The 25796-nt window shown below is 43.7% G+C and overlaps 1 protein-coding gene across 6 annotated transcripts in view; it reads right to left on the minus strand.

Moving 5' to 3' along the window:
- LOC118112182 (LIM and calponin homology domains-containing protein 1) overlaps positions 1–25796 on the minus strand; it is a 76771-nt gene that overhangs the window by 2799 nt on the left and 48176 nt on the right. For all 6 annotated transcript variants that reach the window (XM_047340556.1, XM_047340558.1, XM_047340559.1 and 3 more), the window contains 23 exons: positions 25551–25661; positions 24273–24471; positions 19239–19497; positions 17800–18036; positions 15356–15727; positions 13843–13878; positions 11828–11954; positions 11341–11498; positions 10557–11040; positions 8991–9299; positions 8336–8441; positions 8113–8213; positions 7907–8012; positions 7379–7453; positions 6556–6584; positions 5631–5744; positions 3275–3367; positions 2958–3122; positions 2766–2860; positions 2425–2583; positions 1167–1262; positions 608–716; positions 153–255 (listed from right to left, as the gene is read on the minus strand). In XM_047340556.1, the coding sequence (XP_047196512.1) occupies positions 153–255; positions 608–716; positions 1167–1262; positions 2425–2583; positions 2766–2860; positions 2958–3122; positions 3275–3367; positions 5631–5744; positions 6556–6584; positions 7379–7453; positions 7907–8012; positions 8113–8213; positions 8336–8441; positions 8991–9299; positions 10557–11040; positions 11341–11498; positions 11828–11954; positions 13843–13878; positions 15356–15727; positions 17800–18036; positions 19239–19497; positions 24273–24471; positions 25551–25661 (3643 nt within the window). The remainder of the gene's footprint in view (positions 1–152; positions 256–607; positions 717–1166; positions 1263–2424; positions 2584–2765; positions 2861–2957; positions 3123–3274; positions 3368–5630; positions 5745–6555; positions 6585–7378; positions 7454–7906; positions 8013–8112; positions 8214–8335; positions 8442–8990; positions 9300–10556; positions 11041–11340; positions 11499–11827; positions 11955–13842; positions 13879–15355; positions 15728–17799; positions 18037–19238; positions 19498–24272; positions 24472–25550; positions 25662–25796) is intronic.

The raw sequence follows: 25796 nt of genomic DNA on the forward strand, positions 1-25796 counted from the left end.
CATAATTAATTTTTTGCTTCTGATGGATGGAGACAAGCATCAGATGATGGAAGAAGAGAGAGGAAGAGGAGGGTGTATGGAGACAGGCAGGGCAGAGAGTGGTGAGGGGGTGAGGACGACCTGGGATGGGGGATGGGGGGGGTGGTACTCACAGCGGGAGCGGATGTAGCACTGGTGGCAGTTGAGGAGGCCGTTTCGGATTCGAACGTCCGTGCCCGTGGTTGTGTCGCCTAACTGACCCTTACACACCCCACACTGAGGAGACACAGGCAGAGAGCAGCTTGAGGAATATGAAATAAGAATCTATTGGTTATTACAGCTGAATCTAATCGGACGAAGCTTGTGTTATTGTGTAAAAAACAACACAAAAGAAACACAACAATCAATGTGTCACTGCACGTCTCAGAATTATCTGCTCAATTCTGTCTGTGGCCCATTGGATTCCCATTTAATAATTTCTAAACAATCCTAAAACAGTGGTTAAACAAGAAGCTGCATGTGTATCTGCAATGAGCCGGATTCTCATTCTCACACAAACATAGAATGAGACTAAATCTTTGACTAAAGGAAACACGTGAGGAAGCCGATCCCCCTCTTCATCACCGACCTTAAAGCAGTGGATGTGGAAGTAGAGGCTGAGGGTCTCGATGATCATCGCCGCTCCCTTTCCCAGCGGCTGCCCACAGCTGGAGCACAGCTTCTTCCCGCTGACGGACCTGCAGGGGGACGGAGAGCCGCACAAAAACCTTTGACACTCGAAGGGAAACAAACGTCATTTCCCTAAATGTGACAGATTAACTGTGATGACGGTGGATGTGAGAGGGAGAACTGAGAAAGACAAGAAGAGGGAAGTGTTGATCAGACTGACACATGATTTAATATCTAACTGAAATACAAGGAGGCACAAAAACACAAAAACACAGCGACCAGCCTGAATATAAACAGGAAGACACGAGAATCGATGTGAAAAAGATATTATGGAGAACATGAACCACATGAAACTGTATTTCGTTGGACTGCGCTAAATTGGAAATGAGGCAGGCAGGTTGTGGTTGTACATGTGATGTTATGGGTGGAGAGATGCAGCGAAGCAGGAAATGACAAAGCAGAAATGAACCTCCCTCCCCCCCTCCCCTCCCCTGTGTGGGCTGTTTGTGATGCAGTACCTGTTGGGGGCTGGAGGCAGAGTGTCTGGAGGAGGTGGACATGCTGCAGGGGGCTTTGATGAGCTGCGGCTTGTGTTATTATCAATGGGACCCCCCCTGGAAATGGACAGTGACATGAGACATGATGGTGACTCATAGATACGGGCCACACAATTGGCTGCAGGAGTCGGGACGTGAACCAATACGAGCCAGGGGGCAACCGGCAAATCTACTCACAACTGTTTGGGCATTCTTTTAAAATTCAGTTTTCCTTCTGTACACGACTCTGATGATTATGTTTAAAAGATGTTATTCTTGTCATGGTGTTCTCTGACGTTGTACTGGGTGGTGGAGGGGAAACTACATGTGCTACAAGATGCCACCTGATGGACAAACAAGGGAACTGCAGCTGATGCAAAAAGATTCAGTATTGTACTTGTTACTACTCTAGTCGTCTGAAATTCACATTTACACCCGACATAAGAATGAAAGATGTAAGAAAACAAAACAGACATGAAGACATTTGTGTATAATAACAAAAAAACTGTATCCCTGTCATTTCAATGTGGAAGTAAATGAAACCTTCATGTTTGTAAATAGTATGTACAGTGTCCGTTCATTAATATGTATGTTGTCTATATATTGTGCGTCTGTACCAGTCAATTGTTTGTGGCCAAGTGTGTCTTGAATCACTCTGACATGTGAGAGGAACACAAATCCATGACAAGTTTTAAAATGACTGAGCTCATCATCTTTCTCAAACTGTGACATCTCTCTCTCTCTACCGTTCACACACACTCACACACCTCCTCTCTCTCTCTCTACCTACACACACACACACTCACACACCTCCTCTCTCTCTACCGTACACACACACTCACACACCTCCTCTCTCTCTCTCTCTCTCTCTCTACCGTTCACACACACTCACACACCTCCTCTCTCTCTCTCTACCGTACACACACACACACACTCACACACCTCCTCTCTCTCTCTACCGACACACACACACACTCACACCTCCTCTCTACCTCACACACACCACCTCCTCTCTCTCTCTCACCGTACACACACACTCACACACCTCCTCTCTCTCTCTCTCTCTCTCTCTACCGTCTCACACACTCACACACCTCCTCTCTCTCTACCGTACACACACACACACCTCCTCTCTCTCTTACCGTACACACACACACTCACACACCTCCTCTCTCTCTACCGTACACACACACTCACACACCTCCTCTCTCTCTCTCTCTCTCTCTCACCGTTCACACACCTCCTGTCTCCTGCAGACTGGCCGGCCTTGTTGCCGTCTGTCGTCAGGTCTTCTTGTTTCTTCACTGGAGTCGAGGGTTTGAGCGTCGCTGGAGGTTTCTGGCCGTTCTGCAGACTGTGGCCGAGTGTTTCCGGCTGACTGCTGCTGTGACTCACCAGGCTGAGGATCACAGGAGGGAAAGATGGTGTGCTGTAAAGTTTAAAGTCTAACTTTTAATATTGCCATCATAATAGTTATTGTGTTATTACCCAGCTCTACTTCAGAGCCTCATCCTAAATCACTGTTATTTTCTGAAACTGCTCAGATGCACCATTTCCTGCTTTGAGGCCGAGTTAACCAACCTTCTGCCTGTTTTCATGCTGTCGTCAGCAGTGCTGATGTCACTGGTCCTGTCGTTTTCTCGCCGTTTCCCCTCCGCGCTCTCCGTGCTCCCCCTCTGCACCGTCCAATCAGACAAACAGATAAAAGTCAGTCGATTTGTTTCCACTCTGGAGTTTTTACCTTCCTGCTGAACTAATCAATCAGTTACTCACCGACTGCCGCTCCAGAAGTTCTTGCTTGCGTTCCCAGTCGGCCAGTGAACGGACGATGGTGTCGTGGGGCTCAGCGGAGGAGGAGAGCTCCCCGCGGCTCGGGGACGGCAGCGCCGAGGAGCGAGGCGTGAGCGGCGCCACCGTCTCCTCCAGTATCCTGCGCTCCTGTTGTGATCGGAGGTGAGTTTAGCAACATGGCAGCACTGTCATCAGTTAGAAAATAAACTTTTATTTCAGTTTAAAAACACACGACTCACACAAACACTACACATTTCATTTAATAAACATGTGCCCCCGAAGCATAAACACACACACACCTCCTCATGGTACTTCCTCTCCTCCTCCGCCACCTCCCTTTGTGCCTTCTCCCACTCCTCCTTCAGCTTCTCCTGCTCACGGCGGTACTTCTCCTGTTACCATGGCAACAGACACATGAAATACAGCACAGAACCTCAACAAGGAGGAAGACTGAACTGTCTACGGGGGGGGGGAGCATCAAACGAGCTTTGAGAGGTTTTAAAAAAAAAATAAAAATAAAGCTTTCTGAATCTGAAATTTCTCTCCTGGTGCATCCTGCTTAATTTAATCCAGGAGGGGGCTGGTAGTGAGTGTATCTGATTTCCGTGAGAGACGCTCTGTGCATGTTCTCTGGATGTGAGCCTCGACTCAGAGACATAGATGGATGCAAAGGTAGCTTGATGTTCCTCTGTTATGGCCGAACACTTGCTCAGATCTGATTTTACTTGTTAGTGATTATAAAGCGAACAAAAGAGACCAGACGCAGGCGATGCAGACAAAAGGCAAGAAGCAGAGCATGCAGAGCACAGGGTTCCTACACAACTGTCATTTGAAAAGTTCCCCTAAATCCTTCAATTTCATTCAGGTTGTTACCTGATGTACGGTAACGTTAGAGCAAATCACAACATCCCTCTAGCACTTAGGATTATTCCACACAAGAACCGCTTTTGACTCCTTTTCTAAAGTCGTGTGTGAACCCTGAAATAAGACCAAATGAAAGAAGGAAGATTCAAAGTGAAAGCAACATGAATAAGACGGATGACGGACCAAGGTCGAAGCACAGAGACACGGCACAATACAAACCAGGGCACAAGCACATTGATGCACCAGACATTCATCCATTTTAGAGCATCTCATCTCAAACAATCAACTGCAACGACAGGGGAAGAGGAGGAACCTTTTCACGTCACCGTTACTTATCTAGAGACTGCAGATCAACGTTTAAAAAACACGTGGCCCTGAGATGCAGCTGGTATTGGCTGAGGAGGGAGAGGGTGATTTGGGCAGCAGCAACAGCAGCAACCTCGGGAAACAATGTCTGTGTTTTGTGCATGAGATGGAAACAAAAACCCAACTAGACGTTCTTCAATTGCACAAAGTCCCCATCTAGTGGCCAGAGGGTGCATCGTCAGGAGGAGATATGCTTTTAGAGGAGGGCACGCTCGGTGTAGAACAAACATGGAGGCAAGCTTTGCAGGTAGCAACGACATGTGGTTAATTCTTCTGACTGTGAACTGAGCAGATCAGTGACTGACGCACTGAAACTTACTGGGTTACTGGTTTAGATTCACTTACAGGGTCAGTTAATGGTCCCAGACATGTGAACACACCAGAATAACTTTGGTTTGAGTCACTTTGGTGAAGTTTAACCTTTTCAATAACATTTCATTCACCATATGTCAACATCTAATGAGTATAAATGCCGTTTAAACAGCAGTTATAATGTTGACTTTCAAGGAGATGAAGCCCAGTTTACAGCCAGAAATCTTTTTTCAATTGTTTAACTGCAAAACAAAAATTAAGGGTAAAAAATGTAGTTTATAAAAACTTGCATGTATTGACTGTTAGTTTTCTTCACAAGTCACGTGGATGACATAAGCAAATTACTAGAGCCCGACCAATTTACTGGTCGATGAGCCTTTCACAGTCATAACGGCATCTGCTTGTTTGTCTGCAGATATCAAAACTTATATTTTGCAGAATAAACGATGCAAAAAAGATGTAATTGTTTAGTTGTATTACTGTTTGATTTGTATCTTCTTATATCTTATTAATGTCTATTTATTCATAATAAAGTTCATGTTTAACCTGTAAAATATTCTAATAATAACTTTGATATTAAATGTAATGATGTGTGTTTGTGATTTGCTGAATCCACTGAGATGTTGTTGTGCAAGAGACCAGTTTGAATTAGTCAATAACAGAAAAACCTATGTTTCAAATATTGTGCATTCTAGTGCATTATTTACACTAAATCATTATCTACAACTGCATTTAGTAAAAATCTTTTTCCAGTGACAAAGCCTTTGATGAACTTTGATGAAGCTGCTGAATGTTTAAAAGAACCTAAACCTAATATGTGCTGCCTGCTGAACGTCTTAGTTTGACCTTAAATAATATAAAGAAAACTAGCTTCTCATTTAAGAATATATTTTTCCACTCAGGGGCGGAGTTTCACCTCAATTAATTCTTTCTGCCTCTAGGACAAGTTAGTAATCTACAAAAATGCAATAGTTTTGAAATTTAAAGTCAGTTCTGGATCTAATCCTCACAGTGTTGGTGCCTTGCTCTACCCACTGAGCTCCACAAGGAGTTGAACTCCTAACCTTGCAGACTCATGCGCCCATGCTTCACCCTATGAGGTTCACTGTGTACCTGCAGCATGCGCTCCTGCTCTTGCTGCCACCTTTCCTGACGCTTTCGCTCCTCATCCGGGTCCCAAGACCAGCGGTCTGCCCGCCTGGCCTGGGGCAACACCGGCACTGACACCTGATGGACCCCAACACACAGACACACACAGACACACACACACACAGAGAAACATACACACAAATCCACCCACACGCACACATCAACATGCACAAAATACCCCACACACGGCACACAGATAATCATGCATATATTCACACCCTCCCATAAACACACACACACACACACACACACACGCTCACACATACACATACACACACACACCAATGTGCACACACGTCCACCACAGGAAAAGAAGAAGGGAAGGGAGGAGACAGAAATAGTTGGTCTACCACAACAGCACTACTCCAATGCTAGCCAAAGGACTCCTACTAAGAAGAGAGGAGACAGAGAGAGAGAGAGAGATGAGCTCCAATGCAAACGGAAGCGGTCTCGGCCATCGTCGTACAGCATCGTCGTCTGTCATGCTACATCAACAGCTCGGTGTGACTCATGACATCGTGGCTGAGCGCTGACGTGGTGAGTTCAACGTCTGAACCAAAACATCACTAAGAACTAAAACCTGTTACCCAACAACTGTCCTTTTATTGGCTTGTGAGACACGATAATTAGAATTTATAGAATAATAGAATAATTCAAACTATACAGGATGTAAAGTGCTGACATTAAAACTAATGTTTTGCTTGTGTAAGTGAGAGAGTCTCTAAAAGCTCCCTGGAGGTTTTATTTTATCTTACCTGCAGGATGTGGTCATTTGTTTTTCTGTCTTTATCAGTGAAACTAAGCTACAGGAACCATCTGTGATGCAGGAGGTGATGAACCAGATGAGGTGCAGTGAAAAGGGCTTTTAGCTCAAATGATTATAACTCACATTTCCACGGAGATCCTTTTCTGGAGCCTCTGCAGAGTAAATATGAGAGAACATTATTTAAAATACAGTTTAAACAGATATTATAGAGACAGGTGATCAAAATAAATGTGTTTTTCTTTTTTTGATGGGACAGATGTTTGGAAGAACCTGAGAAAGGAAGATACAGATGAAAGTAGGCGACAGACGGACAAGGGGAGAAAACCAGTTCACCAGCAGCAACGAGTTTCATCTGAAGTTGTTCTTCTTGCTCTTTTGATTTTACATTTGAACATTTTCTTCTATAAACATAAACATTATATGAGCAGGTATAAAAAAGAATTTAGTCAGGATATGGATAGAAAACCTTTTAAAGCCAAATGTTGTTGCTTTTGGTTGAAAGGCAAAAAAATGCGAGACGTGAAACTGAGGCTTTCAAACTGTTACAGATAATTAAACTTATGATATGTTAGAAAATATTCTTTCAGTATATGAAATTAACGTGGTCAGTATTCCCTCAGATATCTGGTAGAACTATTTTCTTTAATCTTACATATGTAGATTATCTTTACCAATACATCCTGATCAACACGATCGAACAAATATGACTTCCAATAAATGATAAATAAATTATGAGCTGGACTAGAAAAAAATGTTGTTTGTGCATAATTGTAGCGCAAAACAATAAAAAACATTTAAGATGGAAAAAAAATCTGTGATCATCCAGAACCGGACACAAACACGAGTGAAGTGTCGTCCGACTGTTGCAGACGCAGCAGAGACTCTCTACACGTTCAGCACCTGAGGAAGGAAACACGAGCTCCGCTGATGAATGTAAGGATTTTACCTGGCGGAGCGAAGAACTCCCAACGTAACTTAGGGTTGCTGGTTGCCGGTGGAGAGATGACACTGTTTGCAAACTCTAAAGCGAAATAAAAAAAAATGTGCAGGTGGAGGGATAAGAGAGGGAATGAGGGAAGAAAGGAAGGGAAGAGGGATGGAAATGATGAGGGATAAAACAAATGTCAAAACCAGGAGCTGGAATGGACATTAGCAGAATTACAGAGGTCCTGTGACACTGAAGGATAAACAGACTCAAACTGGTCAACCAGTTTAAAAGTCCTTATAGAAGCTTCAATTTAGCTTTAAAGAAAATCTTTTCTACATAACTTGGTTCTACGAGGAATAAGAAGTTTAGTTCTTTCAATACATGTTTTTTTTGTTAGATCTCATTCCTTATTAGCTGTTTTTTTATTAATTAAACTTCACCCTAATTTCACTTAAGAAAACAAACAAACAGGAGGAGGAGAAAAACATGGAGGTGTATGGAAAAGAAGCTGCTGGCTTGGTGCTTGAACGTGAGCAGTTCACTGACCTGCTGTCAGTTCCTGTGCCGGGTGATATCCAGACGATCCTGGTGCCGTTAAGTTTGGGACGTTTTCTCCTCCCTGTGAAAACTCCTGGGAACTGGGAAAACTTGCCTGCGAGGAGATTCAAGGGTTAAACGAAGCACAGACGAGTGATCGCTGCTTCTGGATTAAAGGTGAATAAAGTGTGTATTTGTTTAGTTGGCAGCTTCACCTGTAAAGTTACTGTGTGACACTGCTGTGTGCTGAGCCCCGATTGGACCAGAGTGGCGACGTTTGGAACAGACGCTTCAGGTTTAACTTCTTGTTTGGCTTCTAAAAATACAGAAAACACAACGTTACCACTAATGTTAAAATCAAAGACACTCCTCCTCACATGTGACTTGAAATGGGCTGTAGAGTCTCTGAGTGACCACAGGGTGTCAGTGTGTTCAGACCTGTACGTGTTGTTGGTTGAGCTGCAGCATTTGAGGTTTTCTCCTCTGGAGCAGCTGCCGTCTGGTCTCCAGTCTTCCAAAAGCTTTCTTCTGACTTCTGCAGTTCCTGAATGGGCCACAAGATGGTTTTAAATATTAATGTCCAGTGCATGATCTGACTATAAAGTGATTTAAGGCTTTAAGGGATTTTACGGTTCATAATAACATTTGTTCCTTAAACTTAAACTGTTCCAACTAATTTCTACAAAAGTAGAGTGCAGCCATGTTAGACGTGTTCAATGCATGCACACAAAGGCAGATTGTTTCAGTTTTTAAATGATAAATATATTAGAAAACAGGGCTTTTTATCGACATGCAGCTCTATTGTGCCTCCACAGAACTAATTCCTTTGACAGAAAACTTTAATTTTAGTCCAGTGAGGCAAAATATTAGATGTAGATATTAGATATAGTGTTTTGCAGATATCCACACTGGACCCAATGAATGGGTTTACTGGTCTGTTTGTTCATCCACAAATGCTGAGTGAAGGAAACTGCCCTCTACTGGGCATCTACCAAAAAAATACTGACTACAATATTTGTCTATAGAGGAATATGAGTTGATGCAATGTCCTATTTCTAGAATGTAATCAACAATAACAGCTCCTCATCCTGACCGCTGGCAGTGAGGTCGGTCGACTCAGTGGCGATGAGTGCTCAGCCCCTCTCTGTTCTCGGACGTCCTCAGAAGCTGCTCTAGTGCCACCCCGTGCCTCCTTGGCCTTTATCGACGCCGGGCTTCCTCCTGCGGGGGAGGCGTGTGGACTGTGTGCGGGCGATGCTGCCGAGCAGGGAGCAGCTACAGTGCTGTGGCTGGTTCTGGAAGGAGACGCCTGGAAGTGAGGAGGAGATTCTGTTCCTCGACTCTCGGGTGCGGTGGGAGCGTCACTTCCTGCATTGCCGTTGACTCGGAGCAAACCGTCCGCCTGCATCAGAGGACGACAGGTATCATGTTAGTTTCTGAATATTGCATTTAACACTAAACTGTTCGGTAATTACAATACTGGTAACGTGTAACATCGCTTGATAAATCCAGGTCAAAATTAACTTTAAGGAAAACCTTCAAACAAACCCTACAACTAAAAAAAAACTCAGTTTGCTCATTTGTGCTCATTACCAGCCTCTCGTCTCATCGGCCATTCACCGGGCTCACTACACCGCGCTGGCCTCCGTGACAAAGACGCAGTGATGTATGTGTGAGGAGCTCCTATAGTGAGCGGTAACTTAAGACACAGCGGTGGAGTTGGGTGAATGCGGGCTCTCAGTCTGCGCCCCTCCGCCTCCACCTTCTCATCCTAACCCTCGCAGCCTGTGTGGGCCCTCTTTGTCTGCTGGGAGCCCACTTCACATCGAGAGGACCCTACTTGTCAACTTCTTAAGTCAATAGGGAACAGAGGGCTCCATTCAGTGGCCGGGCTCCGCTCAGACTCCCCGACAAGACATTCCAGAAAAGCGCCCTGCTCCATTTGGTCTGATAATAACCCGCCCCTCCCTCTCCGCCACAACAAAACATGAGATCGCATTTTGAATATTTCCATTTGGACGTTTTCTTTCTTTTTTCCGGGAGGAAAGGAAACGGATCCTGTTGAGAGAGCTAAATTGAAACATTACATGCTTCTTCTGTGAGGGGGAAGTCTTGTGTCCTCCAGAGAAATCAGTCGGCTCGTCACCATGGCGGTTCTTTGGCATTCTAATGTAAATGCCAAGAGAGATGGAGGGGAATTTACCCATCAGCGCAGCCAACACTGGAAACTCACCACAGGCAAAGTGGTTGAGACCTCGCAACTGAACCGTAGCTCGATCATTTAATTAATCTAAGAGGGAAACTAGAAATAATGTTAGAAAATTAGGCAATTTAAATTAAGTATCATTACACCACGACAACCAAAGTACTTCCTTTTAGATACAAAACCCACTGTTGCTATGTTTACACCTGTGTTCACACTACGGAGAGTTTTTCAGCCGTTTGGTATCGCAGCTGGCCCCATTTTATTTTGAAAACTCCAGGGTTGCGTTGTAGCATGAATGAAAACCCACATGTTCATTTAGAAGGTGCTATAATCCAAAATGTGTTCCAGCAGCACAGGTGCTTCCACTGTTATTGTTGGGAATCAAAACCCAGGTGGTGTTAGGAGGTTAACTCGACCTCTGTCTGCTGATATGATGATGAGCATCGAACTCACCTTGTTGGCCCACGGTTCAGCCGCTCTGCCACGGGACTCGAAGTAAGGCTTGGGTGTCAGCAAAGGCACCGGTTTGGGCGACAGGGCTCTGGTGGACGGCGGCTCAGACGAGCGCGAGCGAATTTGAGGCCGCTGGTGAGGTGAGGACAAGTCTTTGGGAAACTCCTCGATTCGCGCCTCAAGCGTAGACGTGAACTTTGGAGCCGGGGCCGACTGCTGGCGCAGGAACCTCAGGGGCCCGTTGGGGTCCACGTCGAAGGGATCTGGCGTCGTCGGGGAGGAGGAGAGGGAGAGAGGGAAGGGTGAGCAGGCGAAGGAGGGGTCAGCGGAGATGCTGCGATCCAGGAGCTGCGGCAGCTGCAGGCGTTCCAGGATCGTTTCACTGATGGAGAAACGCTGGGCGTAACGCTGGAGGATGACTGACGCCTCCTCTGGGGTTCTGGCTCGTCTGTAGGTGTCACGCAGGTCCTCCTCACGACGCTCCCTGTTCACGTGAGGAAAAGAAGTACGAAGGGATAAAGAGTGAAGCAAAGATAAAACAGTCTTGGCAATTACAACTATTTTTTCTACTTCACTATTTTGCAAAAGACACGTTCTTCCATTTTCTTCCCCTGTGGGAGAGATACTAAATTAAACCCGAGGAGGAGTCACTGTCACCTTTATGCCTGCTATCGGGAATTAGGTTGTGTGAGACCTACTTTTCCACCGCTCTCATATAGTGCGTGCACCTTGGCTTCTTAGTGGAATAATAAGACATATACTTGTCCTACTGTGTTTCACATACTTTTCCTCCACTATCTCTCTGTACGTCTTGATGCTTCTCCTCCTCTGGGCGGGACAGACGTCTCCTGTCAGCAAATTTTCCATCATCTTCCTCTCCTCCTCCTTCTTGATCAGGTCCTGAGAAACGCTCCTCCTCCGATTCTTCCATCGTGCCAGGTCCTGACGGGTCCAAATGAAACACAGAGAGAGAGCTTGGCTTAGTAGTGATGGGAGACTTGCAGCACTTCTGTGGCTCCATTGAAAACTGGTTTAAGTTGTGTAACTGGGGCAAGGCAAGAGGTTGCAGGCATTAAAATAAAAAAATAATCACTGCTTATATCTGATGAACCCCAGACACCACAGAGACAAGAAATACAAACTGTGCAGATTAGACACACTTCTCATGGGACTTAAATGTTGTCTCACACCAGCGAGAGAAAAAAGTCCCAAACAAATAATTACACAGAGATTAAAAGTGATGTAAAGTCAGACAGATCTGAGACACTCACGTCCTGCCAGTGATCCTCCTCCTCCTTCATCATGTTGTACTGATTGTGCATCAGTTCGTGACGCACCTGACTGTGGGGCTGCAGGATGCCCTCGTCCTCACCACGCATGTCGATCATACTCACACTCCTGGGGAGGAGGCAGAGAGAGAGAGAGAGAGAGAGAGAGAGAGAGAGAGAGAGAGAGAGAGAGAGAGAGAGATGATGAAAAACTTCCAGAAAAGGACAGAAGTTTTGTTTTAAAAAAGAATAAGTCGAGATTGGGTTTTCTAATGCTGCTAGTCCTTCTATCCATTTCACTCAACTCATTGTACTGCAAGCACAGTAGTGTACGTTTGTCTGTCGGCCATTTAATCTGTGTCATACAGTCTTGTGGACACTGGGAAAACAACACTTTGACCCTAAAACTTCACAGACTCAGCTGTGACTAAAAAGTGTGAAGCTAAACTTCCAGTAAAAAAAACCCCACATTATTCACAAGATTTCTTTTGTAGAAATCAATCATGACAACGCTGAACCAGTGGCTCAGAATCTGACAAATGTAAAACTGCGCATCTTCAAAGATAAACTCAACAAAAATGTCAGAAGTAAAAGAAAATCCCATCCTAGTACAACTCCACTCTGGTCGTACTTTTTGACTCGTCACATATAGTTTCATGTCACATTCAAACATTATTTTTAACAGGAAATGCATAAACATTAAATATGTGAAGACAAAATTAAACAAGACCTTCAGCTTCAGATGCAGATGCTGTTGTTATAAAGCTTTTAGTAACATCCTGATGTGAGTATATGAGATGCAGCATCAAGTATATTTCAAACAGGCAAAAAAGTGGTTACAGAAAGTTTCACACTGATCTTTGCATTTGTAAAGTCAGTAAATGTTAAAGCATCGATTTACAGACAGGACAGTAAAACGCAGCCTCACTGTTAGGAGCATGCAGCTGGACTGGGTGTTCATCACACAATTAGAATGGCTTTAGTCATTTTATTCTTGCCTTTACAATTTCCCCACAAGCCACAATTGTGAGGATTGTGGCTTGGGGACTCAGAAATTGATGCAAATAGATGAGAGTTGGTTGAAAATGAAAAAAAAGAAGCAGAGTCAAACATGACAGTTATTTTTACCCTCACACTTGAGGACAAATATTTATGGAGCCCGCTGGTCTATCTGGAAACTTGGAGATAACTGACTAAACTATACATTTATTTATTTACTTCAGTCGTCTGAGTAATTAATCATCTACTCATTTTTGAGCAGCTGCACTTTTATCCTTGCAGCATAGGACATGACCATGATAATATGTATTTTATTAGAGATGGGATGTCAGGAGGGAAGTTGAAACGGATGCGTCCCATGAAACAAGCATCTGGCAGAAGCACTGTTGTGATTTAAGAGCGGTGTAGTTTAGTAAGTTCCCTCCACGGCCACTGCTGCAGGCACCGAATTAAATCAGGGAGGAAAGGACTGATTCCAGCTTCCTGACTGTCAACAAAACAAAAACTGATTCCTCGAAAACGTCTTTACAGATCAAGAGTAATGGCTGGGAACAAGTCATTTCACTGATGATTCTATAATGTTTTTAGTTAAGTGGTGCAGGTTTTATTTTCCATGAGTAGAAACCTTTTTAAAAGAGACGTACTACGACCTAAGCCTCCATGGAAACAGATATCTGCATAAATTACTTTCGTTACATAAAACTTTTTGGTCTGTTTCACTCTTCAGTAAAGTTATATAAATGTATTCAGCTTATACAATACAAATTGCAGCTACATATTATTTTAATTGAGCTACAAGACAAATTCAAGCTCTAATAATTGATAATTATTGATAATTTCAGTGTTAACAGCCATTTTAGAGACTTTATTTTACTCATGCTGCCAATAGTCATTATTGCAATCTTTGTAATTTACAAAATAATAAACGTGAGGATTTAAAAAACTTTGCCAAGTAGGGTTTGTTTGTCGTGCAGAGCAGCGTCGTGCCAGGCAGCCGGGTGGTTACAAACACAACTTACTGTGAGTCATCTGACACAATATCTGTGTGGCTGAATCTACAGAAGGATGGAGAGAGAGAGAGCATGGAAAGAGAGAGAGAGAGAGAGCACAATCACAAATGAACACAGATACACTGGAATCGTCCTGAATATTAAACACAGTGGTGACAACGAGGTAATCAAGACAAATACAAAATACGCAGCAGATAGTGTTGATAAATAATGTTTTAAACAAGTGTGTCCCATGGTTTGCACAGTGAGACTCAAACCAAACACAAGGGGGCAGTCTTATCCAAAACACAAGTAGAGCAGAATAGAAATTTACTGCAGCACAAACACTGCTGACGTTCAACAGATGTGTTTAGCAAAAAACTAACTGCAGTAAAAAAAAATAAGCGCATGCATCTTTTATCAGAGCGACATGAAGGATGTGGCTTCTCTTTGTCTGTGACCCACAAAGGAGCTTCCACTGTGAAGCTGGATGGGCGTGAGACAGCTTGTGGTTGTTATCACATGAGAAGCAGGAGACTTAATAAAGAGAAGACTCAGATGGCTATTTGCCATATGGTATATGCTGTAATAATTTGATATGAATTTTGGTAGAAGATGTCCGCCTGTGACACCAAGGGGGTTTCCATTAAAGCCGATTTCAATATTTTGCTTTGTTGTCATACGGGGGAACGACCAACACAGACAAACAACTTAACAAGCACAGATTCATTTAGATAAATTTAAAGCAACACTGTGCAACTTTCTTTTTACTTCAAAACAGCAACTGTAAAGTAGTTTGACTTTACTCTGTGTAACTTGTTGGTACGATTTCCTGCGAGAAGTGTCGCAGCTTCAACTGTCAGAATCAGGTCCAGCAAGTTAAAGAGTAAAGTAGATCAGTAAAAAGTAAATATGTCTCCAATATTCAACTGGAAACTTTTAAAATATGAAGAGTTTTATACAGTGGAGGCTCCACTGATTCAGTGAGCAGGGGCTTATGGGTAATATCCTTTGTTTTTGTTTTTCTCGACATGAAAACAATTTAATTGTCGGATATGGAGCCCGACAGAATCAATCACTACCCACAGAGGGCGCTGTTACTGAATAAAGTCACGTACTGTTGCTTTAAATACGATGAATGAGTGAATTCAAACATATTTTTTGTGATAATCTGGATGAAACCGTATTTGGGTTTCATGAAGAGATCAAAGATTTAAAAAAAAACATCATGTGTAGTTAATCAAAGATCACATTGTTTTTTTTTTCTTATTCAAATATTTTAAAAGCAGAAAAATAGCAATGCAACGAGGAAATAACACGTTTCCATGCGTTCTGTGTACAATAACAACAGCTTTATAACAATGAGACTTCATCTTAAGGTTGGTAAGTCATCCGTGCTCATAGGAGCGTTGCTGAGGTCAAGGTCACATGCTGAGATGGAGTTTTCAACACAATCATGGGGAAAGTGGATCCCTTTGGTTAAACAGTGATTTTCTTAGCTCTAGTTCCTAAAGTGTAGTGTAGCTGCTGGACGGGGGCTCACGTTGCAGGAAGATTGCCGTCAAACCAAGATCCTTGTGGGTCGTCACTCTCGCTCAGGGCCCTGCCCTTTCGTCGGCCCGTATTGGCTATTTCTTTTGAAGTGGTTGCCATGGCAGCAGGTACAGGAAGTAAGTGGGAGGGACTTGGGGTGCGTTTGGGAGAGGTCAGCGTTTGACACGCCAGCTTCGCGTCCAGCTCTGCACCTGCGACTAGCGGGGCACCAGCGAGTCCCTTGCTCACTCCAGCTTCCTCCCGGTCTGTTGCAGGTGAATGTTTTCCGGGGCCCGTTGCGACCACTGACGCCGCAACGGTGTTTCCTGCCAGAGTCGTGGAAAGGTGGAAGAGTTCCTCGGAGCACGAGCGAGCCGGAGTGCTGCGGAGAGCAAAGCAAACTAAAAACGTACTGCTGTCTGGTTATCATCCTATGTCATCAGACAGCATTCCTCTGGAGGAGTCAAGTGCACATGAAGGTTTTTCGAAACATAAATTTAAGAAAATAGCACAGTGTGGTCACTGGTGCTGTCCGTCGCAGACTGGATGGGAAAACAAATTGGAGCCACGAAGCCAAAGAAAAGAAGAAAACACGCTCCGTTGTTTGTCACCCTGTGATGAACAGCTACTTTCTGGGAGACTTATTATTGGACTGTAAATTCCCAGAATGCACAGCAGAGTGAAACACTGGCCAGCTGCCGGCAGTGAAAGGACTCGGCTTCATTTCCAGCCCACTCAGGGTCAGGGAAGGAAGACGGGCTCATTTCCTTACATCCTGAGGGTGGGTCACATGTTCATGTTCCCTGTGCGTGGGTTTATTTGTGTGTGGACACATACAGTGTGTTTTTGTGTGTATAAAGGTTTGTGCAGGTTTTGGCAGACGTCACGTCAAGTGTAAATAGAAAGGAAAGGCCAATAATTAGGGCTTTTGTTGGTTCATTTCTTGTTTTTGATTTTATCAGTTTAAAAAAACAACATAATCACATCATCATTTTCATATTTTACTCAGCCACATCCTTTGTTTTTTACTAATGAGTATATTAACCCCTGAATATCAGACGTCTGCTCATGATAAGAAACCCAGTTAACGGTTAACAAGCAGCGCCACAGGGCCGGATACAGGCTCCACTCTTCCATCCAAACAAACCGAAACAAACATCTCAGCCTTGTTTTGCTTGTAGAAAAAAGGATGTAACGAAACATAGAAATGTCGGTGTGACACAACCCTGAAGAATCACAACAGTCCCGGCCTTATTTTCCCTCTTGAACAAACACCAGCTGGAACCAACTGAAGAAGCTCATATCAAATCCTTTTTTTTTTTTTTTTTTTACAAACACCCAAGAAATCCCACTTTCTCCTCGGCAAACAGCAAAACACATGTTAGATTTCTCCTGAGGGGAATTCTTCTCACTCCCTTGACATGCCGACGATCCAATCAACACCATAACATCGGTGTCAAACAAACAAACAGCAAACTGGAGGCATGGCTGTAGCACCTCCCCCGACAGGACTGGGAATGAACAAGAAAGTGAAACTGACATTTCTCACATCGCACTGGACGTCTGAGCTGTGAAATATAGAACAACACTTTTTCCTAACAACTCGTAATCCTCACCTTGTTAGCTGACACCAACTGTGAAGTTGCGTGGCCCTTGGACCAGCCTGCTGGGTAAAGACTTTGTACAATAACAACGAGTTCCTCTTGCAAACTTATTGTTAGGCTGCTCGTGGATAAGAATAGCAGTGGAAGCGATGACCTGGTAATAACAGGGTCACACAGGGAAGTAGCCAAATGGAAACACCAGCTGGGGAAATTCCAAACTGAAGAGACGGTCCTGGCAAAAATAACTGAAGTGTGTGGATTATCCTCACTGACGGGAACAGATGTGCTGCAGCGGACAGTCTGAAGTGCAATTTTTGCAGTGGTTGAAAAATGTAATTCACTTTGCACAGAGGTAGTAGTGAGGCAGCAGAACCAGAGATATCATCCTTTTTAACACATCACATCTATTTGTACTTGTCTAAACCTGGTGCCTGCATGACCCACAATGCAACCTGACCACAGACAGTTTGCTTGCAGACTCCAGTGTGTTATGCTCAGGCAGAAATCATGCGCAGCTTCAGAGGTCTGGTAAATCTCACTTCTGTCTAATTCCTCAACCTAATATTATTTTCATTTTCTAAACATCCGCAGCCAAATCTGCCTCAAGTGACATTTGGGACATATTTCAAATCAGACACCGCACAGCTTCCTCTGGAGCCACAAACAGCTTTCGATGACATATTAAGTGTCTGAAGGAAACCCAGTTTCTCCTTTAGAAGAATCTTCATACAAACAATATGAACATATAAACTAATAATTTAAAAGTTCTATACAACTAAAACACTATCAATAATCACTTTGTTGATGATTTCAGGGTAAGAGAAAGAAAAAGATGAATTAAGGTGAAGACCTTTGTGCAGAGGCGCCCATCAGGTGCGTAACGGTGTCCGCGCGGGGCTCTGCGTGGGGCTGGGGGACGCTACAGGGCGGAGGGTCACTGCTCCTCCTCCTGTTCGCCGCATGGATCTCAATGCTAGGTATGGAGACAGTGCGCGGCCCTTCATCCTCCCGATGAATCTGTGTCTGGGGTTCAAGGGGCGGGGGGGAGGATGGACTCGGGGTGTCTAAGCTACGGACTTCATCTGGACTGTTACATCAGCCATTCACACACATTTGAGTTGATCACATTGAAGCGTAATTAGCAACAAGGACATGAAGGTAATTGCATAGTGACAACGACACGGTGTGGAAAACACACAAATGTGTTGATGGACAATTAGGTGCACGTAAGTGGTAAAATTAGGGTTAAAGGGGGGGGGGGACACAAATATACACAACAAGAGGGAAGGAGGTGGAGAAGGAGGAAAAGGAAAACAATAAATGCAAATTAATAAAAAGCACTTGATGATGCAAAATAAAACGGTGGATGAATTTAACCAAGGGAAATGAGAGATCAGCAGCAAACAATGGGTGATACACACAGACACACTCTCCCTGTTGTATATCCTCCTACTCACAACCACAGACCACAGGAGGTAAAACCAAGACCAAGTTCCTGCTGTTGTCCGTCGATGCAGCCAAAGAATTATTCATCCAAAGCCTCAAAACATTAGCCCTTACAACCCCAACACTCCCTTTCTCCTCTCACGCCCCCGACAATAACATCGCACACTGATCAAAAGCACATTACGGAATCTACCGAGCCAGCAGAAATCTGAGAGTTCAACACATGAGATCCACTGAGGAGCAGATGCTTAAAATACATACGATCCCAGAGCTCTCGCACATTTAGCCTTTTTGTCCATGTACCATTTTTCACACTTTTGCTTCAATCGGAGTCAGAAACCAAAGGGAAGCTCACATCTGGCCTCGATCAGCCACTCCCATCTGAACTGCACTGGACAGAGAGAAATAACCAAAAGCCGAAAGGTGCAATTTGACTAAGTGACAACTAAAATTATGCCCTTCCTCCACCAATACATCACTCTGTCTAGATTTTATTCTACTATTTTAAACATCGAACTTGCAGAATGGAGACGACATCATCATAAAAGATGCAGATTTACAGGTGAGAAAAAGTATAATCAGCTAAAATCCTTATTTGAAAGAAAGAAATCAATATCAGGCAAACATAAGTTCATGTTTGTAAAACTTGTGCTGTTTACTCAGCTCCTACACTCTTCATCACCAGTGTCAAGACAGTTTGCTCACTCTGCACTGTTACTATGAAAAAATGCTAAATATGTGAGATCTAGCCACAATTTACCAAAAACGTTGTATAATTCCCAACTGAATAATCGAATAACTTCCCATTGTCATTTTAAAGTCTCTCCGATTAGTCGCACTCACCTGAAAGGTCTGTCTCCCCCTATAGGCGAAGTGGCAGTACTCCAGCTCTTGCGTGCTCCCTCCTCTTTGTCGTTTTTCTTCTTGCGCAGCGGCGTGGGAACGTATCCACTCTGGTTGCTCTTGTTGGGAAGGTACTGGTTAAAGGGCATGGCGGTTCGCAGCTCGCTGACGGACGTCCGCCGCGCAGACATGTCGTCCTTGCGGATGTCCGGCACCTTCCTGTGGGGGGTGCCGTCGGACTCTGAGTCGCTTCCACGGCCTGTTTCAGAGCAGGAGATGAAGGGATGAAGGAGATTATTAATGGTGTCATGGAGCCTTGAACATGAACATTGCCGATAAATTATTTGCAGATGATTTGGTGGTAAAATTGGGTTTTCCTTTAAACGCAGGCTGAACCTCATAATAACGACACAGACATGAACCTTAGCCAATTTTAAAATCTGATTTTGAACAGCTTATGCATTATTCTGCTGATTAAACAAATACAACCAACAGACAGTGGCAACAACACAACCTCCTTGGTGGATGGAATTGTGTCAATAAACTGTAGTTAAACAGGAATCTTTGCTGCATAAATATTGAAGCATATGAAGACAACACTGTCTCATGTGTGTTGTAATACTTGAATGATAACAGCTTTTGAAAATGACTGAATCCCCTTTAAGCCTCCGAGAGGGAAACGAAGCACAGAGGCTGCTGAGTCATGGTCAGAGACAGACGGGGAGCGAGGGAAAGAGGGAGGGAGAGAATAAATAGTAAAAAAAAATATGAGGAGCAGAATAACTATTGATTGAGGACTCAGACTTCCCCTCAAAACCATCAGGTTATATAGGCCTACAAAACATTATAGTGCCGTTACTGTGTTATTATATGTGGTGCATTCCTGCGGCAGAACATAAATCAACTCCGAGCAGGTTGACGACCCTTTTTTTTCTGACACAAAACAAGCAACGTGAATCATTACTAAACTTGTACGGTGCAACTCGTGCCGACTAAATTCTAGCCTGCAGCTCGGAAGAATTCACTTAAGATGCCAGTGTGTCTGTGTGAATCAGTTTCTCAAACGTTTTAATGTCAGTGGAAACACCTGGATTTGCAGAAGTGCATTGCTCAAGGACCTTTCCCGCTCGGAGTCTTCAAATTCCTCCGCAAGATGTTCTGATGTGATCCTGAGAGCGCGCCTCACTGAGGACATCACATGTTTATAATTCCAGGGATCTACCCTAAGCATACCAGTCATCTCCACTGTCATTAAGGCCTCTTTCTGCTCATTCCGCTCCACACTCAATACGTTCAAACTGCAGAAAACGGATACCTGCAGCCCTGCTTTACCCAAGGTCTCCCAGAAATTCCTCTGCCCAAGATGTGCAGCACATGTGCTACTGGAATTCCCCTCCCAGTGGATGCATGTGAGCTCCATCCATGACCCACGAATATATGACTTAATTTATATATTCTCCCAGTATAAACCCACAATTTCAACCCATAAAAAGTCTTGAGTTGGTTTTGAGCAGATACACGTGGAGGAGGCAACCGCAGCTATCGGTGGAAATAAACGTCACATTTTGAACTTGTGAAAAACCTCTCGTTCTATGAATAGGCTTTTTGTTTTCATGTGGTCCACAGAGATTGACAGAACAAGGTCCAACAGAGGCCTTGAGTTATCCGCACTCCCAACAATGAATGGTTCAATTATGACTCTTAACCCATCAGTTGGAAACATGAGTGACTCTGCCATCCGAGTCCATCTTTAAGGAGCAACACATGTCTTCACGGGGTCGATCTCGTCTCTCGGCACATGTGGTAACACTGAAGCCGGAGCGTCTGTCCGGGGTCGGTGCTCGTACTGTAGCGGAGCTTCAAAGAATCTTATTTACATCAATAACCATCAACATGCAGTCATGCTACATGGGAAAGGAAAAGCAAGGGTCCAGTTCAATGTGGTTTAAAGTGACTGAAAGGCGGGAACAGAAAAACAAATGAAGATCGACAGAGATTCGCTTAAAACCTCCGAGAGCAATAAAGTGAAATAAATGATGACACTTTCAAGGACACAAAATACGATTCCAGTTTTTCCGATGATGTAACACAGATGTACTGAGCTTTTAGTGTGGCTAAAAGAAGCCTGGTTCTAAGTATGTGTTGAAAAACCCATTCATTCCAAACTATTATCTATAGTGCTCATCCTTTGAGGGTTGAGGAGGGGTTGGAGCTAAAGTCAGCTGACATTGAGAGAGAGTCGGGCTGCACGCAGGTCGCCAGTGAATCGTAAGGATGAGATTTGGTCCTGAAAGTTGTGTCCATAAAATGTTTGTGGCAACTGACTGGGAAAATTGCATTCTCACGTACAGCCACCAGGAAAATATCTGGACTATAGTGCAGGTCTGAAAGCAACTAGAGACAAATCATACATATTGGAAATTTAAAATCTGATAACTGTACAATATTTCCTGCAAAACCCTTGAAACCATCTTGGTGCCGTCATTCAGGTTTTTTTTCAGGTTTCACTGACTGTGGGTTTCTTCCGACACAACTATAGTAAAAGAGGAGAATAGATTAAACTATATTAGAACCAGGAGTACAAAGTGCTTCATTTATCAAAACTGTCTCCATCCACAAACTTGGCCCAAACAAAAGAACCTCTCCAATATTGAATTTCATTCAGAGATCGAGTAAAACTCATTTTTCCTGTTCCCTAATTACCGTTAGGGTGAAGTCGGTTTGCAGGTCTGAATAGTGAAAGGTTTTTTTTGTCTAAAAGGCCGGGGCAGCGGAAACCTGCCCGGGTTCAGCCTCTGTGCCTGTTAATAAATGGATACTCTTGTTCTGGGTGTTCTCAGAGTTAACGGTGATTGGTTGATAACATCATTGTTGTCCTGTTCTCACTTTTCTCACCTGTGCCTCCTGGGTCTGATCCCAACACTGACAATATGAGAATAATGGCCAGGGCTTAGAAATATGATCAGACGGGTAAATCTCCATGAAACGGTTTGAACTAAATGAATGTTTTTGACCGAATAACTTCAACTGAACCTGACGAGTCACAAAGAGCTTTAGACCGAGTCGGTTTTCTTTACACTTCCCTCAAAACAGAAATGCAGTCGGACGGGATGCTCGGCCTCTCTCTGTATTTTGTGAAATGTTCATTACATTTCGTCACGAGTGCTGTAACCTTTAATAGGCCGTCATTAAAATGTAAAACGGTCACATTCGAATGCAGAGCAGCAATCAACAGCTTTCAGTGACGTGCAAACTGTAGTTTAACTCCGTTTATGACTCCAACACAACATAAAAACGTTTCTCTTGACCTAAACTTTAAATATTGTGTAAAAACTGTTGCTTTGTAAAACTTCATATGCCAATATGAGGTTGTCTAAACTTATTATAGACTCGCATTGTGATCTGCTTTTTTCTTTATTACATTGAAGACTGGCAGAATGTAGAGATTTTATGCAACCGCCTAAAAAACACAGAAAACCGAGGAAATACGAGATTTTGTCAAGGAGATATAGAGAATAAAATGTAGAAATCAAAGAAATACTAAATTTACAGCAGGCTGGGAGATGCAATAAGGGAATTTCTTTGTTTATTACTTGATATCTAAATACATATTCCTAAACAAAGAGCCTCTGTTATATCTTCTGTCACGACAATGAGGATATAATAACATATGGTACTGTGTCCTTTGTTCTTACGTTTCGTCATCGCTGACAGATGAGTCAAGTGTCAGATCAAAAAACCACTAAAAGCCTCCATTCATTCAACCGCACCTCTTTCTCTCCCGTGTTTCAATGGATCAGGACGCTTCGTCTCTCTCTCTCGCTCTCTCTCTCTCTCTCTATCAATCATCTCTTTCCGCACTTCAAGGGAGCCATCAAACAGCCGTAACCCAGGACAACCGGCACAAACACTCAGCACAGAGGCACTGTTGTGCGGATGTCAATGGCAGGACAGGAAATCCTCCGTGACAGGTGTCACAACTTGCAATGAGAGCATGCACGCTTGGAGATGCCTGGTGGCTGTGGCGTCCATTCACTCACATACATGTCACATATAAACTGATAAACCCACAAAGACGCAGAGACGACTGTAGTTTAAAACAGATTTGGTGTCTCAGTGTTCAAACTGCAGCTGAAAGTCTTGACGAGTTGTTATCTCGGTCACAGGACACAGATCTGCGATAAAGCAATGTTTCATCTGAAGGAAAAACAAACGGACACATGGTTGTAATTCAAATCCTGTCACATCCAACAAATTGCATCATTTGAGTCAGAATTGGTAATTATCACAAGGTAAAAAACACAAATCTAATATCTTGTGTTTTTTACGTCTCTTGACAGTCATAGGTCATCTTGGTGGAGCCTTGTGTGAATATTACATAACTGAAATGTGTTGAAACAGAAACAGATGTGACAGACGTTGTTATTGTAACTCAGCTTTTTGACAACAGATAGAAGGAGCTGATGACATAATCTAGGTCAAAGGTCAAAAAGTGACAAGACACAGGATCCCTGATATGTAGAATTTCAAACTGCAGATACAGACAAGCTTCACCTCAGCAGCACCACAGGTACAAACTACCTCATTCAGTGCATGTGCACGTATCTATAGCCTTCATTGAATTTGAGCCAAATGAAATCAGCACAGCCTGCTCTGAATTTCTTCCCTATAGCTGTTGCATTAAATAAAATGAAACAATGGCCATATATTGACTTCAAAATAGCACTGAGATCTTTCACGTTTCTCTTTTGAAAAAGCCTTTGACTAACACTGGGAGTTGTCCTGTGAAAACACCCGGGGGGAGAACTACAGGCTTTACTACAGTAGCTCTACGAGGACAATGCACCCCATTTATCTATACACTGTATCGGTGCACCACAATCCAGCCAAACAAAACAGCCTGTACCGAATTACTTCCCTTCCTCAAGATAAATGCCTGTGACTAACACGACAAAGGCTATTCAACAGATTTAACCTGCAACCTCTAGCAGTCTTTTCCACTATATCACACATTCCCAGTGCAGTGTCGCCTACCATCGCTGCTGCCGCGGGCAACCAGGACGTCTGGCGACGGGGTTTGACGTGAGCGTGAGCCGAAGGAGTCCAGGCTGTCGAACGAGTCCTCGCGGCCGTGGCGTGGGGGGGAGAGAGAGTCGCTGCGCTCGGAGTCCCAGCAGTCGATGTAGCCACTGTCACGGATGCTGCGTTTCGGGCTCTCTGCCTCCTCCGCCTCCTGGACATGTACACACACACACACATCCACGTTATATAGAATACACAGGTGTGTAAACTGCATGCACACAAAAGGAATGAAAATGACCAAATATTTCCTTTGAATAATCCTTTAATTAACTAAAAGTCTGTAAACTTGTGTTGTACGTCCACTACAAACATCTCACACTAACTCTGCAGGGTTCCCACGTCCATTTAGCAATCATCCTCTGCATCTTCCCCATCTTCTCTTCTGCCTTCATCGCCCCTTCATCACTCTCTCTTCACCTCGCTGACCCCTCCCTTTGTCTGTCTACAGTTGGAACATGTCTGTGCAGCTAATGGGAGGGGGGGGGAGAGGCCTTTCCTGTCTACAAAATAACTTCCTGTTCCTGACCCCGGGACCATCTGTGATGCAACTCCCAGACCCCCCCGACAGAGTCTTTATTATGCTTTCAAGAAGGCTTTACTACTACATCATTTCTGTTTGATTTATGTCTTTAGTGAAGTCATGACATCACAGAGTTAGGGTGCACCGGTAAGGTGAATGTAAGATGTTACGTTTCAGGTTTTGTAAAACTCCAGCTGAGCGTTCACCTGCTTCTTCCTTTTCCACAACCTTAAGGTCCAGTTTCCAGTTAATAAGCATTAGAAGTGAACTGAAAAGCACCGATTCAATCTTGAATGTGTGCACCTGATGTGCTTTGCTAAGATTTTCCAAATCCAATTTCATTGTTATTTTTTCCTTTTGTTTCATGGAGACGTGGCTTTGTTTTGGTTCGGCTGCAACGTGTTCACATCTGGGGAAGTGGTTGTGCTGAGTTGGCAGTAATTCCTCAATTTTACAGAACAGCACAGGGACGTCACTTTGTGGAATAAATTGCACGAGGGCGACATCATGGCGAGAGACTTGCGGGTCAGTTGTGTGCGTGTGTGGGGGGGCTCACTTATCTGTCCTTTTGGGTCTGTTAAAATGATGGAGACAGGTCAAGATGAATTAAACATAATCATGGGGTGTTTATACGCTGCTCAACATGATCACACTAAACATACTAATTCAGTTCAGTAATTCGGACCATCACCAGATGTGGCTCGACAAACCTTTCGCATCTGTGACAGCAGGCCCTCAAACTCTTTCAGGTCCAGCGTGGGCCCGTTGTAGGAGGTACAGCCGTTGGCAGCACGACCCAACCAGTAGATGGTGATTAAAACCTAAGGGACAGAAAAAAGAGTCTGGCAGTCAGGCATCATGATGAAATTAGAGAATTCTTAGTTTGCAAAGAAAACCCACACTTTTACCCCCATATTTGAATTAATGTTTTAAAATAAAGTGACAGCCCGGATGCA

Source organism: Hippoglossus stenolepis, chromosome 7, assembly GCF_022539355.2.
Source record: "Hippoglossus stenolepis isolate QCI-W04-F060 chromosome 7, HSTE1.2, whole genome shotgun sequence".
NCBI classification, from domain to species: Eukaryota; Metazoa; Chordata; class Actinopteri; order Pleuronectiformes; family Pleuronectidae; genus Hippoglossus; species Hippoglossus stenolepis.